The sequence below is a fragment of the Nyctibius grandis genome, chromosome Z, assembly GCF_013368605.1.
Source record: "Nyctibius grandis isolate bNycGra1 chromosome Z, bNycGra1.pri, whole genome shotgun sequence".
Taxonomy (NCBI): Eukaryota; Metazoa; Chordata; class Aves; order Nyctibiiformes; family Nyctibiidae; genus Nyctibius; species Nyctibius grandis.
The window spans coordinates 18,130,857-18,158,161 of NC_090695.1; the positions used below are offsets into that span (position 1 = coordinate 18,130,857).

General features: G+C 40.6%; 1 protein-coding gene and 1 long non-coding RNA gene across 5 annotated transcripts in view; one reads left to right on the forward strand and one right to left on the reverse strand.

Moving 5' to 3' along the window:
• IL6ST (interleukin 6 cytokine family signal transducer) overlaps window positions 1-14,593 on the reverse strand; it is a 64,027-nt gene extending 49,434 nt beyond the window's left edge. For all 4 annotated transcript variants that reach the window (XM_068424085.1, XM_068424083.1, XM_068424082.1 and 1 more), the window contains exons 1-6: window positions 14,475-14,593; window positions 6,440-6,520; window positions 5,006-5,317; window positions 3,034-3,166; window positions 1,593-1,753; window positions 1,107-1,258 (exon numbers count right to left, since the gene is read on the reverse strand). In XM_068424085.1, coding sequence (XP_068280186.1) covers window positions 1,107-1,258; window positions 1,593-1,753; window positions 3,034-3,166; window positions 5,006-5,317; window positions 6,440-6,506 — 825 coding nt within the window. In that variant the 5' untranslated portion in view covers window positions 6,507-6,520; window positions 14,475-14,593. The remainder of the gene's footprint in view (window positions 1-1,106; window positions 1,259-1,592; window positions 1,754-3,033; window positions 3,167-5,005; window positions 5,318-6,439; window positions 6,521-14,474) is intronic.
• Window positions 14,594-17,283: 2,690 nt separating this feature from the next.
• LOC137676890 (uncharacterized) lies at window positions 17,284-26,933 on the forward strand. Its single transcript, XR_011050178.1, has 4 exons — window positions 17,284-17,364; window positions 17,459-17,498; window positions 23,002-23,130; window positions 26,853-26,933. It is a non-coding gene; the product is annotated as an uncharacterized lncRNA (long non-coding RNA).
• The last annotated feature ends 372 nt before the right edge of the window (window positions 26,934-27,305 follow it).

Consider the following 27,305-nt stretch of genomic DNA (forward strand, 5'->3'; position numbering starts at 1 on the left):
ATCATTGTGCCCAAACGTTAACCTAGCACTGCCAAGTCCACCACTAAACCATGTCCGTAAGCACCACATCTACACAGCTTTTATGTATCTCCAGGGATGGTGACTCCACCACTTCCCTGGACAGCCTGTTCCAATGCTTGACAACCCTTTTGGGGAAGAAGTTTTTCCTGATATCCAATCTAAACCTCCCCTGGCACAACTTGAGGCTGTTTCCTCTCATCCTATCACTTGTTACTTGGGAGAAGAGATCAACACCTGCCTCACTACAACCTCCTTTCGGTTAGTGCGCAATAAGGTTTCCCCCGAGCCTCCTCTTCTCCAGACTAAAGACCCCCAGTTCCCTCAGCCACTCCTCATAAGACTTGTGCTCTAGACCCTTCACCAGCTTTGTTGCCCTTCTTTGGACTCGCTCCAGCACCTCAATGTCTTTCTTGTAGTGAGGGGCCCAAAACTGAACACAGGATTCGAGTTACGGCCTCACCAGTGCTGAGTACAGGGGGACGATCACTTCCCTAGTCCCACTGGCCACACTATTTCTGATACAAGCCAGGATGCTGTTGGTCTTCTTGGCCACCTAAACACACTGTCAGCTCATATTCAGCCAGCTGTCAACCAGGTCCTTTTCTACCAGGCAGCTTTCCAGACACTCTTCCCCAAGCCTGTAGCATCACATGGAGTTGTTCTGACAGAAGTGCAGGTACAGCAAGCTCAAAAAAAAAAAAGCATCCCAGCACTGTACAGTGTTTGCTCAAGCTTTAAATGCCATCTAAATCAGTGGTTTTGCATGTGCATGGGAAGATTAAAGTTTGAGCGTTCTGGATGTTGCATGTACGGAATAAAAATTCAAAATAAACATACTGCACGTGATGGGGAGGACAGCAGAGAAGTCCACAACGAAAAGACAAGGTCACTGTACTCTAGGTTGTGCCAAAAAAACCTAAATCACAGCCTTCATGAACAGGCCAGATAATCAACCTTGGGAGGCAATGTAAGGCCTAAGGATAATAAAGTGAATCCCTCTGAACTGCAGCAGTGAGGGAACTTCTGCAGTTTGACAAATAGCTGGGTTACGGCAGAAGAGTGACAAGGGACATCAGTGGTATTACCTGCATCCAGTTTGTGTCACTAATGATCCTATAGCGAATATTGAATTTCAGCTTCATCACAGCTGCTGAAATCCGATTCTCCCAGGAAATCTTCAGAACAGTAGGTAGTATTCCTGAGTTGACTGATAAGTTGTGTGGAGACAGAGGCTTAACTAAAAAAGAAGGAGTTAGAATCAACTCTACAGCTGTATTTTATCATGCCTCTAGCAGTCGGTACACTATGCTGTAACACTGCCATTAAAGCCTTGCAAAAGCTCAAATGGCTGCAACTTCACACTAGTTTCTACAGCAGACTACTGAACAGGAACTTGCTGTCTGAATTGTGACCAATTCTCTCACATTCCCTACCTTTGTCCAGCACAGTTCAAGTTCGAGTCAACATGATTTTGGCAGTGTTAATTTTTATTAACATAGACATACCGATTCAGCAACATGCACAGAAGCAGCAGCTGTGTACTACTAAAGCTTTAAGAGGCATATAGTTACCAATCTCAATGGGATCAAGAACAAGAGGATCAGATTCAGCCTTCCCAAGAGCATTTGCTGCTTCTACCCAGATCTCCAGGTTAACAAAGAACTGAACATCAGTAATTGTACAAGAATTGTTTACATCTTTCGGTATACAGTCAGGAAAGTTCTCTTGTGGCCTAAATAAAAGAGAAGGAAAAACAAGGTATAAAGCTGTAAGTTTGATTTCCTTCAGAGAATCTTTTTAAGTAGATCAGAGTGATCAATCAGTTTAGCTCATATGTTTCCCCTCTGCCATTATCTTTGTAATCAGAGGGGCAGGAAGAAAAGGTGAAAAGATTATAATGGTTTATTCAGCCACAAATGCATGATTGCATTAGAACAGAAACTAGAATGAAATCTCTTGATTTCAAGTGACATCTTCAAAAGTACAAACCATGGTACTGTAATTACAAAGTTGTATAAAAACCTGACTTAACTTAAGAAATAAAGATCAAGAACTGATATATTTAATCAAAAGCAATATGGCTAGTACCTAGAAGCATATTCATGCATTAAAAGATGCAGTCAGTATAACCTGCATACGCTTCAAGAGTACAATGTTACAGCTGCAACACATCACCATTTCTGTTCACCATCATCTACTACACTAACAGCAGATAGTTCTATGGGCATCAGGAGATTTGCAAACCATTAAGGTTTTTTGTCTATCCATACTTTCTACTACACTTGCTACCAAAACACTTTAGCAGAATGGGGTAGATGGAAAGCTGTAGGCAGTCATTCCTGTTTCCAGAGCAACAATTCTGTCCACTCCCATTTTAAACTACAAGAGACCATTTGAAGAGTCTGAAAAATAAACTTAAGTTAATTTGCTTTCACAGGAGAAATACTTTTGCTGAAGCTTTCATGTTAGGATTAATTATGGACAAACACCATTCTGAGTTCTCAGAAAGTATAGAGTAGATAAATATCTCTACAAAATCCAGTCACTATGTTAGTTTCTCTACTTAAAAGTCACAGAATGGTTTGGGTTGGAAGGGACCTTTAAAGGTCATCTAGTCCGACCCTCCTGCAACAAGCAGGAACATTTACTTTTTCAGAATGGGATAGAACACTCACCACAGAAAAACATAAAATACAAAATTTGGGTCCAGCCACCTAATGGTTAGGTGTATTGTACTCAAGCCACACTAACCATGTATTTGAAGAATGGAAAAATATGAGATAGCTGTTATTCCAAAACAAGCACAGCAACAAAATTTCAAGTCTGACTTAGAATTACTTTAAATTTGAACTTCTTTAACTCTTCCCTTCCCCCCAAAATAGACAGCAAAGCTTCAGAAAAATGGATTTAAGTTAAGAACTCTTCCAAAGTATCAAGGAATTTCAAGGAAGTTTTGTTGAGCCTACGAATATTCTTCAAAATTATTTACTTATTCTACAGAGAGCTACTTACCATCTGTATTTCAACCTAAAGTGAGTGTCCAGGAATGTATGCCTTCCAGGGTTCCAGGTACAAGTCATAGGATATGTGAGTTTTGACACCTGATGCACAATGCAACTTAAGTTCTTGGGCTTCTCTGGGGGCACTGTACAAAAAAAGTTAACAATAATTAATCTATATACACATTTAAACCCCGTAAGAATCAAGCTAAGTGCCCCATTAGAGCAATTTCAGTGAACATCAGAAGTATTTATAGTCAGATTTATTTCTAAAGGAGGGGGGCAAAAAGTGCTAGATACCCTCCAGCAATGGAAGTCAAGAAGCTTAACCAGCTGCTCTGAGAAACAGTAGGCTGTATAAGGAACAAGTACCTGACAGTAAGGAACAGCACAGAAGACTTCTCATTCTTTGAGGCAGAAAACCTGGTATCAACCACCTCTCATCTAAATCTATTTTCACTCACACAGAAAAAAATGCTAATGAGCACTACAGCTGGACTGGCGTACACTGACTTCGCCAATAACCTGAGCTGTAAGGCAACTGTGATAGGTCTCTTCTCCCCCACCTGAGCTATGGAAGAAGGATGATTTAGCTGCAAACACCTACAAGAAAGATAAGGGATCTTCACCTATGCACTTTAGTAGTGTGTAACTTTTTCGGAGTGTAGCCGAACTATTTTTTTCCTTGTTAAATTCAAATCATAGCATACGAAGAGTTTGTTTCTAGCTTTTAGAATATCACTATTTACAAGAGCATAATGTACTTGAAGAATCTTACCTCTTTTCAAGTGGAATGCTATTTTCAACAGAACTACCTTATGAACCTTATAGTTTTGCTCCTGAATGGTAATATTCTTCTCAAACCTATTGTTATTGTGATTGTTTACAGAATTTTTTTGATTGGCAGTATGAAAATACAGTAGCTTTAAATACAAATGCATCTCAAGATTCATATGTGAATTACAACTGCAGAATGTTATCTGCACTGTCATTCAGCTTATGATCTTAGGATATTGTATCTGTCCTCACCTTTCCATACATTTTCCCTGTCACATTTTTTCTGGTAAGAAGTTTACTCCTCAGAAGTTGAAATAGAAAACACTGTTTTTCTATGAAAGCCTTTTCTAACTTATGCTAGAACCACATCAGTTTAAACTGTGAACTCAAGCCAGCCTTTTGTACACAGACCATGCAACTCCAATACCTTTTGCCAACACTCGAAGGCAACATAATTCATCAGCCATTCATACTCTGATATCAAGTACACTTGAACACTGATTTTATAAACAGTCCACCAACTAATTAAGAAGTATATTAAGTTATTCATGTTACTGTCTCAAGACTTCAGTCTTGTCTCAAAGAGCACTTGCTCAGAACTATGCAAGTGCTATCATGCTTGAACAAGGAAAGTTTATAATTAGTTAAAAGCACTTTCTTATGTATAGAGGTACAGTAATCCAAATAGTATGTTCTGTCCTTAAGGAAGTTCAGGTTAGCTTTAGTGATACAGATGGACTAAATATTTCTCAGTCCATTAACAAAGCAGACATTAATTTCATAGTGTTATTATGAAATGGATATATGGACATATGACCTTATTATATTTCCTTGAACACTGAAACAGAAGGAAGTAGTAAGGAAAAGGTAGTTTATTTCCTAGGATCTGTTTCAGTTAAATTCATATCTTCTTTATGTAATTTAAATCCTCCTGCTTCAACATTTTTCTGTTGTTCTGTTTTCTTCCTAGTTCAACAACTGAAATACTCCAGAGTATTTTCTGGTTTTTAGAAAACTTTATTCTGTGCACATTTACCAGCTTTGCTGGCCTGCAATTTGACCATGTTTTTATACAATTATCTAGCAACTGAGGGAATGGAAATAAGTGTCTCAAAACTGTGCACACTTTCAATTGTTTGCATTCTCTTCTGTTTCTCCAAAGCAATTTTCTTAAGACCAGAATAAAAGACAAGGAAAATGGTACTTACAGCCTACTGTAACTGTAATTCCATAAATGTTCTGCTCAATCTGTCCATCTGCTAAAATGTTGCATGTCAGAGGAGTAGCTAATGAAGAAGTGTCATTAAATGTGACACTGGAAACTGTTCTGTTTATTTCACGATACTGTTCTTTAGGTACCACTCTATTCTTAATTTTCCAGATAATTTGATTAGCATAGATATTGCCAAAGTCAAGACAACTCTCATTCAAAATGCATAATGCTGTGAAATTGGAACCAAGGGCCAATACAGGAGACTCTGGGATGATGTGACCACATGACTGTACAAGTCCACCTGAAACTAAAAAGAAAAAGAATTGCATCTTTATTAAAAGCTACGAGCATTCCATAATCAATATTGCTGACACAGCACTAGTGTAATGTTAAAAATACTACATGTGTCTAAGCAGGAAATGAATGTTACTTGACAGTTATAAAACTAAAATGCATTAGTGGACCACCAAGCAGATTTATGGGGCAAAACCAGTGTAGTGTTCCCTAGGCTCTGCAAAAGTATTCTACCAAGCCAGAAAAGCTCTGTTAATAAACAGGGGCCTTCAGAGAGAGGAGAGTAAAGGACTGAATGTTTAGTATGTTTTGAAGGAGGAAGGTGGAGGTTACTCTTGCAATTAAAAAGGTATTTTCTGTTGAGAAAGTTAACAACAAACAATTAGGGTAAGCGTGCACCTTCATTGTGGTGGGTTAGTTTTAGAAGAATTGTATGCAAACAGTTAAATCTTGAGCTGTCCATTTCAAAAGCTTCAGCGTGTACACTACAAGCATATTTGGAAATTATAGTGAACTCTGCACATTTGATGGTACTCCTTTTACAAAGGAACTTCAACACAACAAAAAAATTTTGACTATTGCTACAGAGGCACATAAAGAGAAAAGTATCAAGTTTTAAAGATGAAACAGATAACTGAAATACTGCCTTGAATTAACAGTCATACTAAATATCTTGAGGTTGACCATATGCTACACAACAGCAGCAGCCCATGGCTCTAACTTGATCATAGAGGCTACTACACTAGTTCACTGGTAGCTTATTGCTTTAACACCATTTAGTCTGAACAAGACACGATTTCATTTAGGTATCATTTGGCATATGTGAAATTAAACTTCTGTTTGCTACAGTGACCAGCTCCAGTGATGTCAGTGGAACCAAAGCAACCTTCCACTGACCAAAGTCACTCTTCACTATTTGTGTACACAATGAGCAACGAACAGAAGCAGAAGTGAGTATTGGTTTAACATGCATTATTTTACCCTAGTATTAATATCATAGACTAGGTCTCTCTATCCGAATACATCTTGCTTTCTGCTCCCACCTCAGAATTATCTAGACAAAAAGCAAATATGTCCTTCAAGCATCCCATTAAAGAAGTTCAAGTCTCTTGTGTTTGAGACACAGATGTCTTACCTTCAAGAGAACAAATATTCAAGAGCAGATATAAGCCATGGGCCACCCAGTTCCACCCAGAAAACATGCTGCACAGATTTCCTGTAACAGATAAATATATATATTTTTTAAAATTTAAACTATACTCTTTGATTTAGATCACTGTCAAATTCAGATTTGTATTTGATTTATGACAATTTCTCAGGTATGCACATTTACTTTCCTGAAAGAGTTAATATCTGCTCATGCTAGAGAAAGAATGGGCATATTGTTTCCATTTTACTTACTGCTATAACAAAATCCAGCAGCTACTTAAGACAACTGGTGCAGTTTAAACCCTCTTTAGTTACAAATTTAAGGAACATCAGCTCAAGGTTTTTATGTCGTATATGCAAACAAACTTCACTGGTATGTCTGTGGGAGGTTCAGTTAGAATAGAGAGCATAACACTGTGGCTCAGGTTTTAACCATAATCAGATTCACAGGATTCTGTTTTACCATACTTACCTAGCTTTCAAAGGCACTGGTATAAATGCTTCGCACAAGGTTCAGAACAACTCACCACAAACCATGTGTCTCATTCACAAGAGTGACTTAAAATACATTTAAGAATTATGAAGCACAAATCCTCCATACTAAGAACTATTGACTACTATAGAAAAAGCATTAACTAATTCTTCAAAACCTTCCAAGGGAGTTTGTAATCCCTCAAAAGTTTGAAAGTTTTTTTTAACATCTTAGGTTCTTTATTTTGGTATTGCAGCAGAGCTCACTTGTTCTCCACTCTGACAATTCTACAAAAGTTTAGAGAAACTGAAGTATTCACTGAGTAGCTTCCACTTCAGCTGTTTTGAAGCCAGAGTACTCTCGATTTCTCAGCTTGCAGTTATTGCAGCCCTAAATTACTAGAAGTGACCATTCTCTACGAAGCATATGAACAGTATTATTTTTAGTTACATTTATGCATCTTTACAGTAATAGGCAGATTGGCTTAGTCAAATAGAACATTTACTCCACAGCCTGATTTCTAGAAGCAGACTTCATACTGTTCTTATAGCTAGAAACTAAACATAGAATTTCTAGGTTTACTAAGATTTGAGATGAGATTGCCTGTAGCAGGCCTGCTTCTGAAGTTCTATGTTCACCAACCTGACAAAACTTCTTCAGAAACTGGTATTCTGAGCTTTCCCACTATAAAAGGCAACTCACTAAGAAGTCTAAAGGAATTTCACAATATTTCCTAGAAAGAAAAATTTAGAAGATACATTCACTATTATCAGAAGTAAAAGAAACTGCAATTTATGACAGGAAATACTCCTTTGCTTTGACTGCGTGCAGTTTACAAAAATGACAAAGACAAAAGGCATTTCATATAGATCAATAAAATTAGACAAGTGTCCTGGTTTGGTCTAAACCAGGCCAATTTTCCTTTCAGTGATTTTTACTTTCAGCTAAGTCTCCTCTAAGTAACCGCACTTTCTGAAACTAACTGTATGTTTTGCAGACAGTGTCTGCTTCCAGGACTGATAACGCTCGAAGTTCGTAGTTATCGCTGAGGCACCGGTAGGGATGTTGTGCAGAAAGGCTCTTGCTGTACTTGTTCTTAGAGAAACCAAGGTCACTGCTGAATTCCTCACTGCTTACGAGTGAAGAGCCGAAGGGGGGTCGCAGCTGCAGGGGGGAGCGGACAGGGCAGGTGACCCAAAATTGACCAACGAGGTATTCCATCCCATACACGTCATTCTCAGTATAAAGCGGGGGGATCACGAGGGTCTCGCTCTCTTTCTGCTATGGCCGGTGTCCAAGGAGGACTCCGTCTGTTTTCCTGCTGCCCCCGATCCCAATCCGTGCATCCCTGAACCCAGCTCTCAACCGTCGCTAGGCCCAGCCTGGGCCTTCCTGGAGCCTGCCCTGCAGTGCTGGTGGTGACGTGGCTGACTTCAGGGGAGCTCAATCTTGGTTTTGTATATATATTTTTATATATTTGATTATTTCTATTATTATTATTATACTCTTTTTCATTATTATAGTTTATTAAAACTGTTTTAACTTTCCAACCCATAAGTCTCTCTCCCTTTTCCCTTTCCCTTTGGTGGGGGGGGGGGGGGGGATTAACAGAGAGCATCTGCCACAGGTTTAATAGCCGGCCCAGCTTTAAACCATGACAACAAGACATTTAAGCACCGAGGCATCAACACTGAGTTAGAACCTCATTCCTTAGGCATCAACACATCTAAGCTTTTTTTTTTTTTTAAACAAATCAAGGTAAACAGTATCATGTAAAGAAAAATCTCAATTCACAAGAATTAGAAACCAACTACTAAACAAATGCCAAACATTTACAGCAGAGTCTTTGTAGGGCTCACCAACGTAGATGTGTTTCACAGTTAGGACTAAAATAATAGCCATCAGAATCACTCAGCAGTATCTTTATTTGCATCTGTACTTTTGAGTTCATTACTCAAAGCTCACTGAAATTTCCTATATGGAAATTTTATATTAGAAATAATGCTGATTAGAAGACTCGACAATTATGTTAACAAGCATTTGTATTTGTCACTAGAGGCTGTTTTTTTGAACTAAATAACAAGACTGACTTATAATCAGACTGTGGTTGTATGGAGCTGAGAATCAAAAAGCAATTCATTTTTTCTATGTTACACTCAAGTACTCTCACTGGGCTAGATATGAAAACCATTATACAGCTTTAAGTGCAATACACCTTTAGATATTTATTACAAGTATACAGTAAGAGAACTGAATTAATTGATTTTTGCTTATTATGGATGTAAAGTCTTCCAATATCTGAAAAACAAGGTTTCTACCCACCCATGCCTTTCTACATCTTAAATCCCAACTGGTTTCACAAATTTTCATAAATTCACATGGTGAATAACCAAACTCAGAAGAATATTCTCTTTCTGTTTAGGTCTTCAGACACTGAACACAAGCAGCACATAGCAATCTATTTTAGTGTCTTGCCTTACTCTAACATTTACCAGAAATACTGCTTGCTACCTAAAGCTTGTTGCACTCTAAGGATAGGACTTAAGATCTGTTATTTTAAGCAAGATCCATTTAAAGCTATTTAAGTTGAACAATCTGACTTGCAAAAAATCTGAAACTCATGAGAACCCTGAGAACAACTACAAGCTAGGTGCAAAGAGGCAGCAGATCCACTTCTCTGCTAATTGCCAAAAGCTGCAGAACAGGAGAAACAGCTTCCACGCCGAAGAGGAAAGAGTGAAGCAGATATAACAAGGGAAAAATGAAAGTTTTTTGAAGAATGTTCAATATAGCACTTCTCTCCCATTTGGTATCATGATTGGTGCCACATTAGAATAATGGCAGTGTCAAGAAAGCTAAATATTACATCATTACAAGTTACTGGTTTTGTTTTTTTTTTAGTAGTGATTTATTTCAGGGTAAACAATATTTCCACAAAACTATTCAAGAACTCTGGTGTCAAAATCATATTAAGTCACCTTAAGTATGGCTCAAGTTAAAAAAAATACTGTAAAGCACCTGAAGGAACATAAAAGCCAACACTTAAAAAGCAATAACCAACTTAACAGAAGTAAACAGTAATACAGAATTATCACATATTTTGCTCTGAAGTATAATGTTTTTTTTGTAAGGAATCAAAATAAGATCACTTCATCTTTTTAAATAAATGCCATTTATATATTCAACTGTCTTCTGTGCTTGGAATACAACTTTTTAGTTGTCCTGAGCATATTCATTTACATGTGGGAAGCTGAAGTCCAAGTCTCTACTACCTGCACTTTGGACAGTTTAGTATCTGTTTTGAGGGAGCAAAAAAACCCTCCACAGTTTATAGTACTTATTCCACCACACTCAGCTCCTGAAAGGCAAGAGGGCTAAGACTCAAGCTCCATCACCTGCACTGGGAAGTTAAGTGGAAAGCCCACCCAGCTACAGTACAGGAAACAAGCAGTTGTGACTATAGTGTCAAAATCATGCTACAGTTTAGCATATCTGCTTTTAGGCTGTTCTGATATATTTTACTTCCCCCCCCCTGTTGATCAATGCAGTTTGAAGAAGATGGAAGCTACATACCTCTGAACCCACAAAGGGGCTATTGCAAACCCTTCTAATGTGTGCTATTTTTTAAAACATTAGTCTCCCTAGCTTTTACAAGACTGATTCTTAACTGAAATTTAGTTCTAAGGGAAAGAACCAGGGTTACACTAAGCACTTGCATCCATCTTGCCTAGAAGAAAGCCATAAAAAAAAAAAAAGAAAAAGGACAAATATGGTGGGGCTTGTAACTAACAAAACAAGGAGCCATACTTCAGGTTGCAGTGAGGAAGATATTTCCATGGAAACTAGATTTTTCCAGTCTAGGCATAAAAAGATGCTCAGCTGCAGAAACCCTGCATTTAAGCTATACCAAAACTTTAAAACATAGTGCCATCATTCAAAAGAAATGCTGATAAACACCAACTGTTTACCATTAGCTACTTTAAGTCTGATTAAGTTGCAAGTCTGGACCACAAAAAACTCAGTATTTCAGTGATTATACAGCACAGCCCAAAGTTTTCTGTTTTACAGACCGATACAGTGTATTAGGAATCTAAGATGAAAGTTCAATCTGATGCTGAACTAACACTGAAGCAGCTAGTCAGTTCAGAAGCTTTTTTTTATAAAAAAGCCAAATCAACATTTTTATCTATACTATGTAGTTGCTGTGGACCACTAAGTGAAGAGGAAAATAAGAGGGAAAGAAACTGATGTTAGAAGTTTGGTTACTTTCATAGTTAAGTCTGCCAATGTGGCAAAAGATCAAAGTCCATCAAAATACTACAAAGTAAAAACAATATGGTCAATTTAGAACTGCTGCTGGTGACAGTCCTTAACTCCCAAAACAAAGTTATTTCAAAGAGAAAAAAACCTGTTAAAATGCTGTGATTACTTCAGTAAAGACAGACATACGAAACTCATATGCCATGAGATCACCCCATTTAATCTCTAAATCATATCACACTTCTATAATTCTTCACATCCTCCTACCATTTTGAAAGGAAAGCACTAAACCTTTATGCCTGAACCTTAAAATGATGCGTCAGTCAGGCAGTGTCCTATGAAAAGCTAACAACAACCCAAAAGTCAAGCATTATATGCACAAATTAGCAACAGCATTGAGTTTTATGACTAATCTGTGAAAAAGTTTTTGAAGAAATGTCAGGCATTCATGCAAAACAGGTATTATTACCTATTCTGAGCAACAGAGTTAAGTCTTACAAATTAATCTTCTTTTATAAATCATGAGAACTACCCCAAAATGAATACAGGTATATGTCATATGATGAGTTATCACCTTTCTGTTTCAGAGAGGTGACAATTACTGCCCAAGTGACCTACAAACGACAATTTCAGTTGAAGAAACTATAGCCAAAATAACATGTTCTTGCCAGCAAAGACAGCTTGCAAGTCAGGAAGGACAGATAACACCACGACCATCACAGAAAGGTGTTAGGTCTGTTAAGGTTCATCATCACATCAATCACAAAAGCCCAAAGGTTGCTGGCAAATGGGTTTCCAGACAGTTCAGGCAGACAGAGCAAGGAATCAGCAATTAAAAGTGATACTGCACATAGCAGCTATGGCTTGAGGTTTTGTAACAAGCCAGGTAGTACTTAAAGCCCACCTAAAAGCTGTAGCTATCCTCAAGGAATTTTGATTACTGAAGCTGTAACTGCTTTCTAATTAGGAGTATTTAATCTGCAAGCTTCCTTCCTTCCTCCAAGTTTACTTCCTTCTTGGAAATATTTATGAGACTCAAAACACCCCAAACACCTCTAAGAATCACTTTAAAATCTTACATGCCATTATATGCACAGAATATTCTGAAATTCATTTTCATATTTAAAATACCTATATATAAATGGTATCTCTATCCCTTTCACCAAACATCTAAGTCGTATCTCCATATTACTCATACCTTTGTCTCTATAAGGAAGCTTCTCCCTACCTCGGGGGTTTTAGTATAGCACTCAGAATAAAAAACTCAAATAAAGGGGCATGGATTAAAATGACTGAAACACCTCAGAGGCACTAATTATTTGCTTGCAATAATTAAGTTCCTCTTTCTGGTACCTTCTTAAACTGCAGATCACTTTCTCTGCAACACTTGAGATTTTTTTTTGCAGCTAGCAAGTAGCTTTAGTCTAAAAAGCAAATTAATTTATACAAAGTGATGTCTTAGCATTCCATGTTTTCATCTGAAGTCAAACCTTCAAGACTGATAATCACCAATGCTGGTTCTCTAATTTAGAGAGTTCTTGCTAATGCAAGAATAATTCTAAAAAAACTGGCCAAGAGGTTTATTTATTTTCATACAACAGTCCTAATGCTAACCCTCTAGAGAAGCAACACGGGAGACAGCGTATCTCCATTTTGTGTATAGATATATACATGTATCTTCCCCCCACCAAAATGTATATGTAGGCTTTACTTGAAGAGATAACATTTCTAGACATGTAAACAAGATTCAAATCTTTATTTTAAATGCTTAACTTCTAGGAAGTAATCTCAAATTTTCATCATCCTCTCCTACTTTCCTATTGTGATACACTAACATACAGATTAAAAGTTTGTTACATTTAGAAGTTACATGCTATCAACAGATACCTTTTACATATTATTATTCCTCTGAAAGTAACAGTATTTAGGAAGAAAAGTACAAATTTTATGTTCTGTAAGAGAAAAGATAGTGAAAGAAAAAAGCCCCAAACTCCCAAAAGTATCCAACTTCTTCAGGTTGTGGACCCTCCTTTTTTTTCCCCCCTTCTCAGTGACAGATCACTAATGACAAAACTATAAACCCACATAATTCTATTACCAGGCTTCTCCTCCAGAAGTGCCTCAGAAGTAACAAGCAGCCACCAGCTAGCAATCACCTACTCAGCCTAAACGAGAATGAAAACTGAGACTGGGATTTATTCTCCTCTGCACTGCCAGCGCACTTGGCAGCCTGCTTTCCTTTGTGCCTCAGTCTCATCATCTGCAAGATGAAAACAATAACACCGTTTTTCTATAGGAAGAGCGTCAGAGACCCACTGCAAGGACGACTGGAGCTCAGGAGCACATCGGAAGTTCGCAGACGACCCAGGCTGCTCACTGTACCCGCTCCTCCCTAATTCCTCAGGGAATCCCTAGGGTAGTTGGACCAGGTGTAAAAACAAAGTGCGCCTTTCTTTCAAGGCCAGCGGATTTCAACGTTCTGGTCTACAGGCAACAAGAACAGACCACTTGTGGCTAAGGCAACACTTTCCAACAAGAAGACGCCTGCCGATAATATGGCCAGGCTTATTAGAGAGTCCAGTGAGGGTCGCAACACGTTTATTATGATTGTCGGCAGTAACCACCACCGCACCGGAGAAAAACACGCATACCCTTCAGTCTTACCCTCCGCGCCACACCAGCAGGTCAGTAAAACCGCATCAAGACAGGGGAAGGGTTGCGGGTTGGGCACCCCCAGCAGCCGGTACTACGCGCACCGGCAAGGAAAGGGACTCGGCAGCCCCTCGGGCCCCCGCACCGTAGAGGCCCCAGGCGGCCCGGCAGCGAGCGAGGCCATATTGCATTTTAAGCGCCAACGCTGCGCCAGCTCCGTCAGCGCCCGCCGAGGCAAGGCGAGACGCCGCTGCGGGGAGCGGGCGGCGGCACCCGTGCCCACTCACAGCCCACCGGGCCGGGCACCGCTCGGGGAGGACTGCAGCCGGACGCAACCGCCGCCGGAGGTAAGGCGAGGGATCGGCCAAGGAAGCGAATGGCGCAGGGCTGCCGGCCTCCCCGCCCCTGTCTCCCAGTCAGCCCTGGCCGAGCGCCCACCCGCCCGTCCCGGCGGCCCCGCCCGCTGCACACGGCCCGGCCTGCCGAGCCCGGCTACGGCCCGGACGGGAAGAATGCGCCAAGGCGGCCGCCCCTCAGGGAGAGGGGCGCACAGAGGCGGCGAGGAAGCTCGGGGGGGGGAGGGGGGGCGAAGAGAAGGGGAAAAACCGCCTACGGCCGCGAGCCTCCCGACCCTTACCTGGCGCTGCCGCCGCCGCCTCACGGCGCCCCAGGGCGCGCCGCCAGCCCCTAAATAACGGCTTCGCCGCGCCGCGCCATCGCGCCGCCGTCCCGCACGCGTGGCCCCACGCCCGGTCACGCTCCCTTCCCCGCCGCCCCCGCCCCGCGCCCTTCCCTCCTCGACTCGCGCCGCCATTGGCGCGCGGGGGGCGTGACGTCACCGAAAGGGGGCGGGGGGGCGGAGCTTCCCGTAACGCGCCGGCCGGTGCCAGGACCGCGGGTGCGAGGGGCGCGCGGGGCCGGCGTGGGGCGGGAAGGGAAGGGCGGCGGCGGCGGCGGCGGCGGCGGCGGTGGTGGTGGTGGTGGTGGTGGTGGTGGTGGTCTGCGAGGGGGGTCGCGTGCCCCCTCCCTCGCCCAGCCTCCGCCGTCTCCCCGCCCGCCCCGCAGAAACGCTCCCCGTAGGGTTTTTCCCTCCAGGTGTGTTAAGAACAGAGGGGGGGCTGGAGAGCCCCGCTCCCCGGGGAGGGGGCGGGAGCACAGTCACCTCCGTCGCACCCTGCGGCTCTTACCTGCGTAGTGCGCTGGCCCCTACCTGAGGCGAGCCGGCCCCTGCCTGGGCCGCCGCCGGCGAGGCCTCTGGAAGCTTCTCTCGGACCTTAGGCGGCCGGGCCTGCGCTGCCGGCGCGGCGGGGGAGTCTTCCCGGGCAGTCTTGAGGAGGGAGCAGCCGTCCCAGCGTTTCGCAAGGCTCCCCCGGGAGCGCGGCCGGCTGGAGAACCCTTATCAACAGCAGCAGTGTTAGCAAAACGCTGTTATCCAGAGCAGTGCCTAGAAAAGGTGTTTGTGGAAGGCTGCCTTGCTAGGAAGTGGTCCTTAATATAGATCGTTCATGTGATAAAGATCTAGGGAAGCCTCTTGTACACTTTTTCATTAAGTAACCCTGAAAAATGACTTTTATAAATGGGACACAGTCATGTGCTCTAAGATGTCCTCTTCATTCCAGATTAATTTTTGCTGGTTCACGAGTGAGAAGGAACACATTTCAGTGCCACATCCACAAACTTAACCTGCGCTAAGAGTGTCAAAGTAGGCTCTTTTAGTCAGGAAAGTACCAGACATCACTGGTGCATGCCCAAGTTGCTTCCTGCCATATGCTGTAGGCTTTTGCCCATATACTTCTCAGATTATGTTTGGGCTCGAGTGGGATATGAGCTATATTATATTTTTAGTTACATCTTTAGAGCAATACGCAGAATGGCTAGCCAAATAGGGCATCTAGTCCAGTATCTTGTTTCAAACACTGGCCAGCATGAACTGCTAATGAGAAAAGATTGAGAACTTTGGAAAAAGACAGTGGAAGATAACCTATTTCTCACGTGTTTAATACCAGTCTTGGATTATGTCTGGTTTACTTTCTGAGTTACCTTAATACCCCCAACAAAAATATTGTTGTTACTAACTCTGAGAATGTTCTGTATTTTATACATAACAGAGTAAAGCTGGATGGGCACTTGAGAGGTCATTTAGTTCCTCCGCTTTCCTCAAGACAAAATCAGCTGTACTTAATAAGTTTTTGATAGGTATTTATCTAACCTGCAGATTAAATTTATTATTTTGTGTCCCTACTCACGGTTAATACTCTTTCTAGCAACCTTAGATGCTTGCAGTGCTGCTGTTTCTCCCATTGGTGATCTGGTCAATAGACCCGGTCCTTTCCATCTTCTCTTACAGGGTTTTTTGTGTTCACAGCCTTCTTAATATATCAGGACAACTGGCACCTGGGAATAAGTTTCATAGTTTTTTCCATTATGAAAACAAGTACTTCAGCATTACAATTTGTCACTTTTGCTTTCTCTTCAGTTTACGGCTGGTGTGTTTGTGCTTATGTTGATGTAGGATTACAGTTTGAATACAATGTGTAATTGGTAGATTTTTGGTCTGTATGGATATCCCTGCTTCAGTAGCCTCAAAAAAATCGGTGTTTGGCAACAACTGGTTAAGTGGAACCAGGCTCCAACTAGAGGGACTGCAAAAATAATGTTTTCTTTTCTCTTGTTTTAGCGTATCTTCTGTGTCCTTCAAAATCGTTAGAGTTCTGCTGCTAAATAGACATTCCAGGAGTAGACGCTTAACTCTCTCCTCCCTTCCCCCAGCCAACAGAAAGCCTCTTGTGACATTCTCATTCTGAAATCGGATAGCCTGAAGCGATTCCTGGTTTATTGCCAGAACTTGTAGAACAACACCCCCCACTTCAAAACCAATCCCCTCTCAGGCCCCTCTTACATATGACATGTATTACAACTCTTTGAATAAGCAAGAGCTCTTGTATTTCACAGGCTATTTATAGACTCAATGTAAAACTATTTCCCCATAGCTGAAGTTGCACAAAAGAACAAACGATTTGTTTGCAATTGTACTTAATTTTTCTGTATTGGCACAAAACATCATTAATACAGTAACAATTTATTTGCTGTATTCAGTGTTGTGTAAGCTCTTCTTCTAAGATGATTTGCTTTCCCAAAGGTTTTTTTATAGGTTTGGAAAGTGATAGTAGCATGCTTGTCTATATACCTTATCTCTCCTTGAAGACCTTTTGCAAACTATATGCATAGAAAGATACCTCAAAAGTATAAAGAAATAACTGTATGGACAGACTGAGTCCCATTTCTCTATGATATCAGTCAGTGGGCACAAGTCAGTCCTGTATTTTCCACCAGCCCTAACTACAACGGTGATATGGATGGTGGGGTAGCCACTGTCCTTGTGGGTGACCTGAAGACAGTTGTGATAGCCCCTGTTGATCACTTAGTTGATCTTGTTCATCTTGTTAGCCCAGGACTTCTCAGGGCTGCTGTTTGGCTTGCCTTATGCTACACAGAGGAAATAGTTTGACATCATGTTGCAAATGGAGGTAAGTGGAATTAAATGTGGTAAGATATATTTTTCTTAAATGATCGCCATCTACCCCAAATGTGGTTTGTATTAATCTTTTCCTTCTTTCACAGGCAGGACTGAATGTTTTGGGCAATTACGCTACATCACTCAGTGGGTTGAGTTTTGTTTTTATTCTTATGAATCCTAAGGTTTAATCTGACAGGAGGATTGTTCACGTTGCAGTGATTTCTAATTCTGTGTCAGCATCTTTGCTAGTAATAAATGCTTCATTTTGAATCTTGTTGGTGAAGGTGAAACTCAACTGTGGTCACAAACACAGGACCAAAACCTCTGCTGGTGTAAGCAACATGGTCCATGGGAGCTGTAAATGCTTACATTCTGGCACGAGGTCTTGTAGCTTGGAGTATAAAATAAATTGTCTGGGCTGTAGCCTTTTAAAATATACAGACTGTACTTTCCATAACACACCAAAAATCTGACTGTTCTTACAACATCATTAGACATTTTCTGGTGCAAGCAGGTAAAAACAAGTTAATAGCATTATGACTGCCATTTTATAGAATCAGGACACTTGGGATCCCAGGTAAAGAAAACAATTAAGCCCTTCAAGCATGTTGTGAAGTGCCTTTTCTGCACATGGATGATTTCCTGGAAGACTCTTTAATTTGATTTACTGCATTATATTCTTCCCTACTGATACACATTATACTGCTGTATACTGTACTGTATATGCAGTATAGTACTGATATATAGGTAATATAAAGACTGGTAATTTGAAGTTTCAAATACCCAAAGAAATTAAAAATTCTGGCCATATTTAAAAAATGTTCCTGCAAACCAGCATTTTAATCTGCACATTGAATTAAGCATTATGTGAAATAAGTTAGTTTATTGAATTCACTAAATATATGAGGCAAGAATAAAAGGAAGTTATTTGTCAGGAATTGGAAGGTCCTTGAGATGAATTAGCTATATCCTCATTTACACTGCAATTTGTGTTCCTACACAGTGCTCAGATCAGGGCTATACAGGACATTTCCATGCTCCCTTGATCCACAGCTAGGATATAAGTAGGTGGAGCATGCCTTCACATGCTCTGCTTTTTCAACTCCAGGAAGAAGGGGATAGCCTGGGAATATGGAGATGAGCAGTAACACCTGAAAAACATACAGTGATTGGCAAAGGTTTCTGGTAGCTGCTTAACTCTGTGAGCAGAGATATTTTTACAGATGCTGTTAGAGATTGCCTAGGAGCAAACTTGTACCACTCTTTATGGATCATTTCAGCAGTTTTGTAACAAGTTGTGACAAAGTCTGCAGTCAATGCAAAATCACTGAGTCCTACAACAGATGTGCCACAGAGAGGAAAAGATCTTTCTGGAATGTATTGCTATCTTGGTGTAAGGACATGAAGCATCCCATAGATATATCAGCGTTGTGAAAAGATTCCTTAGTCTTGGATACATGTGATTTTGTTGGAGATGGGTCGCTGTCAGAAGAGGGATTTTGGGAAAGATTTTCAAAGTCATGGAGAAGCTGAACAAGAAGACCCTTTAATGGCAATGTTCTGATCCATAACAAGTCAAAGACATTTTCTGTGAGATGGCTGAATGACTATATGGAACTGTCTGTCTGAGAGGATCAGTGACATATACAAACCTCTTGCTGAAGTGATGATGATAGCTTGTATCACTGTCTTGAACTTGAACTTAGGAATATGGATGTTCAGTGTCCTTACACTCAAGGTGAATTTCCATCTTCTGACGTTCTTTAACAGTAAAAAGAGTCACTTTTTTTTCCCCTGAGAGTGGAGAGGACTAGTCCTTTGGCCTAGGTGGCCAGAACAGTAGCAGACTATTGTGTTGAAGCCATAGTCTTGTAGGTCATGAAGTCATGGTAATGTCCCGTGAAGAAGAATGGAGGAGGCAGGCTGGGAGGCAGCAGCAAGGAAAAAATGCATGAAATAACTGTTGGAAATGATTTAGTGAAGGTTACAGCATTTCCCAGCTTTATAACTTATCAATCATGAGCTGCTCAGTGGCAGCAAAAAACAGGCTTGGTAATTTTTTACTTCCTTTCGAGGGAGATTGGAGGATATTGCTTCTTCCCTGGAGTAAGTTGGTGTTTGCAGTCTTTGTGACAAAGGGTGAAAGATCACTGAGCCAAGCAGCCACTATTGCAACCAACCAGATATGTACAGCCTAGGCGAAAGCAAGTCCACTTGATACTTGATAGCACTTGTTGCACCAAGCGATGAATGATGCATATGACGATAGGGCTATCCTCATTCTTTAGCATTGCTAGGCCCAGTAGGATGCTAAAATCTGAGACTCAGGACAATGTCTTGCAAAATTCAGTCAGGGTCTGTAGAGCTGTAACTGGACTTCTGCAGTTCAGGAAAATCTTGTGATCATTGGAAGAAGTTAGAAATGGGGGTAGTTGACTCCTCCACATGTGATAAGCTTGACAGGAAAGCTTGGGTTGTTGAAGAGGACTTGACCCAATTCTTTTGTTGTGATTCTCAGGAAGAGGAATGGCAACACCATGAAGCTGCAGCAGGGTGTGTAGAATAGAAAGAAGTTTGGTTATAGCCGACTGAAAAATAATGGCACATCTGACAGAGTGGTGCGGAACCTAGCAATCTGCTTGTTTTTCTGGTGTGGAAATTGTGCAGCTAATGTCATTTTAGACCTAGGCTGGAAGCTTTGACTGATGGAACATGTTGCTAGGTGGTGTTTTTTCCCAAAAGGTAGTGGGCAGGACAATCAGAAAAAAGGAGTCTGACCTTCACTGGAGCAACAAGGCCAAAAGTGAGACCAGAAAAATGAAACAGCTTCTAAATCAAAGAAAGCAAATACGAAATGTCAGTGAAGATAAAATGAAAATACCGAAAAGGATTAAATTAATCATAGAAAATGCTTAAGTTACAATAAATAATACAGTGAAACTGCAGTTCACTGCAAGGAAGTGTTGATTCAGACTGGTAGCTAAGAGGAGCTGAAGGTGTTACGACATGCTGCAGTCACTTATGCCACTAGTGTGAGCTGCCCATGAATTTAATATGCCTTTGGCAGCTGCTAGAGCTAAAAATCCTTTGGAGTAATTCTGCATACACAGCCCAAAGTGTAGATGTGTCTTTGGACAAATGCTTAAGGCAGAGCTCTTGGACAGTGGACAAGAAGACACAACTAGGAGTGGCAGAAGACAATTAAAAAGGAGAGGAAGATGTCCTCAGAATGAATGGGATTGTCTTTCCTACTTGGCCACAAAAACTTTCATGAGCAGTATGGCCAATAACAGATATGCCAGAAAATGTAAGTCAGTCCTTCATTGCCAAGGTAATCTAGTATTTGGACAAAATAAGGTCATACGTGAAGAACAGCTGAGCTGAGACTGAGTATGGGCTGACAGAAGTGATGCTAGCAATAGAGAAAGGCATTCTGAAAACTCAAGGCCATGGTTCAGTCTTCTTTGTTACACGATGTATTTTCACAGCCAATCTGTGTTGTATAGATGTAATTGTGGATTCCTTTGTGATGTTGACCTCTTAAACAACAGTTTTAAGTGTCACTTTCTGACCTTCCCAGTGAGCAAGGCAACAGTCCTAGTCAGACAAATTGTGACTGGCCAGGGTTATTCAGGCTTTCTTCGTGGTTTGGACAGGCTGTAACAATGTTCCAGTTAGTGCAGAACAAAATCACATGACATGCCTCCTCAGGTTGTATGATTGTTGGCTGACAAGGCACAGGATTCCAAATGAAGCTCATGTTCTTGGTCCTGAACTTCAGAACATAGGGACAGTGCAGGGAGTGCCTGACTCCAGGCTCCACACGTGGTTGCTCCAATGCAGTGGAGTTCTCCGTACTAAGGCTAAAACTTGTCTGTGTGAGGGCTGGTCTTAGGTAGTAGAATGACTCTAAGCAGAAAGAGCTATTGCTGATGTCTTCATCCTTCCTCTAAGTGCAAGGTGTGCTTCTTAATTTATATAGGGAAAGCAGGATCACAGAACAACACAACATTAAAAAAACTGTCATAACTTAAACAGCGAGGTACCCACTAGCACGTTCCTGTGCAGAATGAGAAGCCGTAATAACAAACAACAACTTTGTGCTTCAAGTTGCTATGTTTCATAACTGCTAGTCATGCTAATACTGGAAAGGTGGTTTGGTACAGCAGGGTGGTTGTGGTATAAGAACCTGTATGCAGTAGAAAATAGTTTGGCTTGACTTCCTTTACCAACCATAAATTTGCTTCCTGTGAATTCACACATCAGGATGACACCCAACTTCTGAAGACCTATTCTGTTGCAGCATGCTGTGTATGAATTAAGCTGTTGTTATGGTTGGAAACATCTGCTTTCTGATACTACAGCTTGTGACTTCTCAGTGGAGGATGGTACTGGCACCATGGCACTTAGTGACATGGTCTAGTTGACATGGTGGTGTCAGGGCAATGGTTGTACTCGATGATCCCAGAGGTCTCTTCCAACCTCATTGATTCTGTGATTCTGTGATTCTATGGTAGACACTTATTGAAGAAACTCTGTATGTGGAGCTTACAGAGAGGAAATCTGCTACAGGCAAACTACTGACAAATCTTTCTTGTATTTTTCCATGCTATACCTACTGTTAGACAGAAATCAATACAGTGAGAGATCACTTGATTTCCAGGAAGAGAGCTATCACCAGTGATACATAGCTAATTGCCTTAAAGTGACACATTTTAGAAAAGGGATCTTGACAGCTTTGTGCTTGAAGTTTTCTGCTTGAGCTGTTTCAAAACACAGAGGCTGGAGCCTGTTGCTACAAGTAAAGGCTGTGGAATTTACAGGGAAGTACATTCTCATCAGTAAAACTGAAGCCAAGTTCTGGATTAGAGAACCCCTCATTCAATGCTGCTTTATAGTTAAGTTGACTGATGCTATTCAGAGCACTTAAGGCTATGCATAGAAAAATGTATTCAGTTCTGAGTATTTTACTGATAATGTCACCAAAAGTGAGTGCATTCATGAGAAAGAGTAACAACTTTATATGATGAAGAAATGAAGACTTGAGAATAGGAACAATTGAAAAAACAGCAACAAAATTCAGCATGCCAGGTATAATTTGTGTGTGAATGTGTAACTAAGAGATACAAGAAGGAGTATAGGAATTTGTATATTAAATTATAGCACAAAAAAGTTGTATATAGAAGAATGAAATAGAACAAAGGAGAATATAGGCTTTTGGTGATAATTTCCCATTGCTAAGACATACTAGACTGTGGTATAGCTTCCATCAGCTACAGGTCTTAAATAATTTCTCTCTGGAGTGAACAATATAATTAGGCACCTAGGAAACTTATGCATTCACTGAAAAATAAAAGAAACTAATGATTTGTTCATTAGTTCATTAGCCAATTCATACTTCAACTTTATGTTACAAAGGCACAGATAAAGATCTTTGCCCCATATGCTTCACTACCTTTGAGGATCTGCTTTGCATTTTACATTTCTGGTCTTGCTGGTCTATATTTTCTTCTCCTTCCTCTGCTTTACAGTTATTTAGAAATTGTCATTGTTACTTGAAATTCTGGTATGAATATTTGTAATCCAGCTTTAACTTCCAAGAACAGAATTTTGTAGTTTTTGTGATTTCTTTTTGGTTTTATTGCAGCACTCAAATTTTCCAGACTGGAGTAGGAGCTCATTGTCTTGGTGGTGTATAAATGTGTGGAAAAAAATGCAGACCTCCCAGAATCAGGGATCCTAAAAGATTAAAGAAAGTGGCAGACAAACATTAGTGGTAAGAGATACAACATGCAAACCAAATTGTTATGTAGTCATAGACTAATGCTGCCTCATTCTTTACATTATCATTGTCTACTCCTTTGTCACTTTGCTGCCTCTTTTCTTTTGCCCTTCCTTTCTTCTGTAATTGGGGCCACTTGTCATTCAGCCTGTAAAGGTTGACTTAAATATATTTTGTCTATAGTTAATTAGGCAATGGGAGAATCTTCTTGGACTTATGTACGTACTCAAGATCAGGTTCAAGTCATATCGATATCAATACATCCCGAAACACATAAGCAGCTCCTGTTTGTATTTTAGTGCCTTTTCTGAATAGATCCTTTATGAAACTGCTTGCTAGTATTTGCTCCAAAGTTATGGTTCATAAAGTATTACTTGAATTTTGTTATATGACTGTATGTGAAAATATATATAAACTAAAAGAATAATTCACTCGCCAGTGATAGTTTGTTGAACAAGAGGCGTTAACATTTTCACTATCCTAATATTTTATATGCAGTCCTTAGCGATGTGAGTAAATGTATTTCAGAAATGCTTATAAATTCTGATGTCACTCATTAATTGCCTGATGAGCTTGAATCAAAAAGAGCCACTAACAAATTACTTTTAACACATTGAATTTTATGAAAATTTCTCAGATTACGTTGACATTCTCCTGGTAGGTTCCTGTTGTCAGCTTCATACTGTGTATTACATGCATGTCAACATATAACAGCAATAGTGTATGCAGATTCTTTTAAATTAAATGTTTGAAAAACATTAGTGTGAAGTTGGGTAATCTTATCCCATGAGCTGATGGTGCATAATATGAGTTTTGAGAGGAGGGTTGGACCACAGTGCCTTCAGAGGTTTCTTTCTAAATTATTTCCTAAATTGTTTTACAATTCTATGGTAATTGTTAGCTTATTACTGAAGATCAGGCTATTAGTCCATGTACTGGCCAATGCATACTATTTGTAGGGTTACTAGAACACATTCAATATGTCTTTTTAGATTTTTTTTAAATGTTACATTTGTGCATACCTTATTACAAGTTCAGTTGTGCATCACTGAGAATATGTATACTTTATAGAGACTCAGATGACCATTAATGCCTAGAAATACAGCAATACATTCACAATAAGCACCCATCTACTTTGGAGCAATTACATGTTTAGTGTAAAGATGTATTCCATATCTCATTTTAGAAAAAGCTAGCGTATAGTGCCTTTGTGTACCACTCCCACCCCTGGGAAAGCTCCTCAAATGCTGTGTAAGTTATGGTCTAAAGTTGCTTTGTGGGTTTGTAGCTCAGGGTTTCTTAGAACATTGGATGTTCTCAGGAATGACCTGGTAGTTGCTGTCTCTCTGCTCTCCTGCAGAGTTTTAAGTGTCAGGCCCTCCTTTTCCTCCTTTCCTTGTCTTCCTTTAGAGCTTTTTAAAACTTATTTTTTTCTTTCTTGCTCCTCTACATTTCCTTCTTCTGACTTTTGCATCTGGCTTTATTTAGCATTGTCCAGGGCATGTCTCATTGGTAAGGTGGGCTGGTATCACAGCCTGTGATCTATGGAAAGCTTTGCCACAGACAAAAGTACTAGGAGCAGATACAGACAGGCAGGAAAAGGAAGATGTGATTAACAAGCTACTGCCCTCACTGCCTGAGTTAGGACTTGATGGCAACCAGAAACTAGTACCTCACATACAGATGAGTTATTGACTGTATGGTGATGGGATCTTGCCCCTTGGGAAGCAGCAGTTCCTGGCTCTTGCTGAGTTCCTTCCAGCAAATTCAACCACTGACTTAGAAAAGAAAAATACAATCTGACATATAATCCTTGACAAGTTGCTGACCCTTGTATCTGAGGGATGAGAGGAAACTATTCTAAGTGTTCATGCAGTAATTCTTTGTCCAGAGCTTTAAAAAATAAAAAGTCTGAGTTGAAGACAGAAAGTTCAGTCTCATTTCTGTGTGTAAGAAGTCCCTTTTACAGATGATTGAATTTACCCCGTGTCTGGGGTCAATGTAACAATTGTTTAATAATGTGAAGCCTTAAATTATATCCAGCTGATTCTGCAGGGGGATTTTGCAGGCAGGAAGAAGTTAATTATTGGAAGCTGGATCCAGATCAAAATTAGGCTTATTGGCTCACACACGGTAAGCTTGATAGCTCTAAAGTGGTAACTGACATACTTTTTTATATCATTTGTGAGTATGTGCTATGCTGTAAGAAGGTACTTTTCCAGCTGGCTCAATAAAAAACTTTTTGCCTGCTCATTAATCAATTACGCTTTTTTTGAGAAACGGAATGTAACATAACATAATCCTCCAACAGTCACTGCAAAAAAAAAATCTAAATAGAAGCTTTTCAGGTCATGATTTAGGATTTTTGAATGCCTTTTCATATCATGGATGCTGACCCTTAGATGAAAAAGTTCTGTTGGTAATAACCTTACAACTGTTTTTTTTTTTCTCAAAACTAGTCAGAGTCCACATAGAATCATAGAATCATAGATTGGTTTGGGTTGGAAGGGACCTTAAAGATCATCTACTTCCAACCCCCCTGCCACAGACAGGGACACCTTTGCACTAGACCAGGTTGCTCAAAGCCCCATCCAGCCTAGCCTTAAACACTGCCAGGGAGGGGGCATCCACAGCTTCTCTGGGCAAACTGTTCCAGTGTCTCACCACCCTCACAGTAAAGAATTTCTTCCTAATATCTAATCTAACTCAACCCTCTTTCAGTTTAAAACCGTTCCCCCTCGTCCTATCACTACTTGCCCTTGTAAAAAGTCCCTCTTCAGCTTTCCTGTAGACCCCTTCAGGTACTGGAAGCCTACTAGAATGTCTCCCCGGAGCCTTCTCTTCTCTAGGCTGAACAACCCCAACTCTCTCAGCCTGTCTTCATAGGAGGGGTGCTCCAGCCCTCTTATCATCTTCGTGGCCCTCCTCTGGACTCACTCCAACACCTCTATGTCCTTCTTATGTTGTGGGCCCCAGAACTGGACACACTACTCTAGGTGGGGTCTCACGACAGGGGAGTAAAGGGGCAGAATCACCTCCCTTGACCTGCTAGTCACACTTCTTTTGATGCAGCCCAGGATACGATTGGCCTTCTGGGCTGCAAGCACACACTGCCAGCTCATGTTGAGCTTCTCATCAGCCATCACCAAGTCCTCCTCAGGGCTGCTCTCAATCCATTCTCTGCCCAGCCTGTCTTTGTGCTTGGGATTGCCCTGACCCGTGTGCAGAACCTTGCACTTGGCCTTGTTGAAGTTCATGCGGTTCGCACAGGCCCACCTCTCAAGCCTGTCAAGGTCCCTCTGGATGGCATCCCTTCCCTCCAGTGTGTCGACCGCCCTGCACAGCTTGGTGTCGGCGGCAAACTTGCTGAGGGCGCACTCAGTCCCACTGTCCATGTCACCGACAAAGCTGTTAAACAGGACCAGTGTGTTTCAGTGTTCTCATTGGTAGTAACATGAAGTTGTCTTGATAGTATGAATATATTGAAGAATCATAGCTAGATTTCGTCATGTTATGGGCTAGCTGATTTGGTTCCTGAACTGTGAAGTGAAACTTAGTGATAAAATTCTCGACCAGGAAGTCTAGTGAGTGTTTTATTATCGACCTTGTAGGGTAAGGATGTTCTCTGAGGAATTAAATCTTCAGCCACTATTAGAAGGTTAAGTGTGAGTATGAATGTGTATTAATCCTAATTCTGGTTTCATTTAAATCTATAGGAATTTGCTGTTGGACTGGACTCCCATTGTCAAATTCTGCAGAGTTCTGCTGACCTCTACTAACCCCTTTTGTTTATAAAACATGAGTATCATGAATTTGTAATGATTTACAGGAAAATAAACAAGAATATGAATTGTCATAAGAATGATCTTATTTCATCTTTAACTTACAACTTGAGTTTATACACCAGTTAAAAGATTTTAGAGGTTATAGCCCATACTTAAAGTGAAGTTGGTATCCCTTTCTAAAGTAACTTTAGGGAGAATGAAACTCAGACTCATGAAGGAGTGAAAATAAACTTGTCACTGTGCTCTTAAGACAGGTTGCTGCTTGGAAATTAGTAAGAAGAAAATGCTTATTTGCAATTATAACAGGCAAGATGTTTTGAATTACCTACAGACATATGGGATCATTGTGAAAGTATCTTGAACTATTCAGAAACTTTAGAAAAT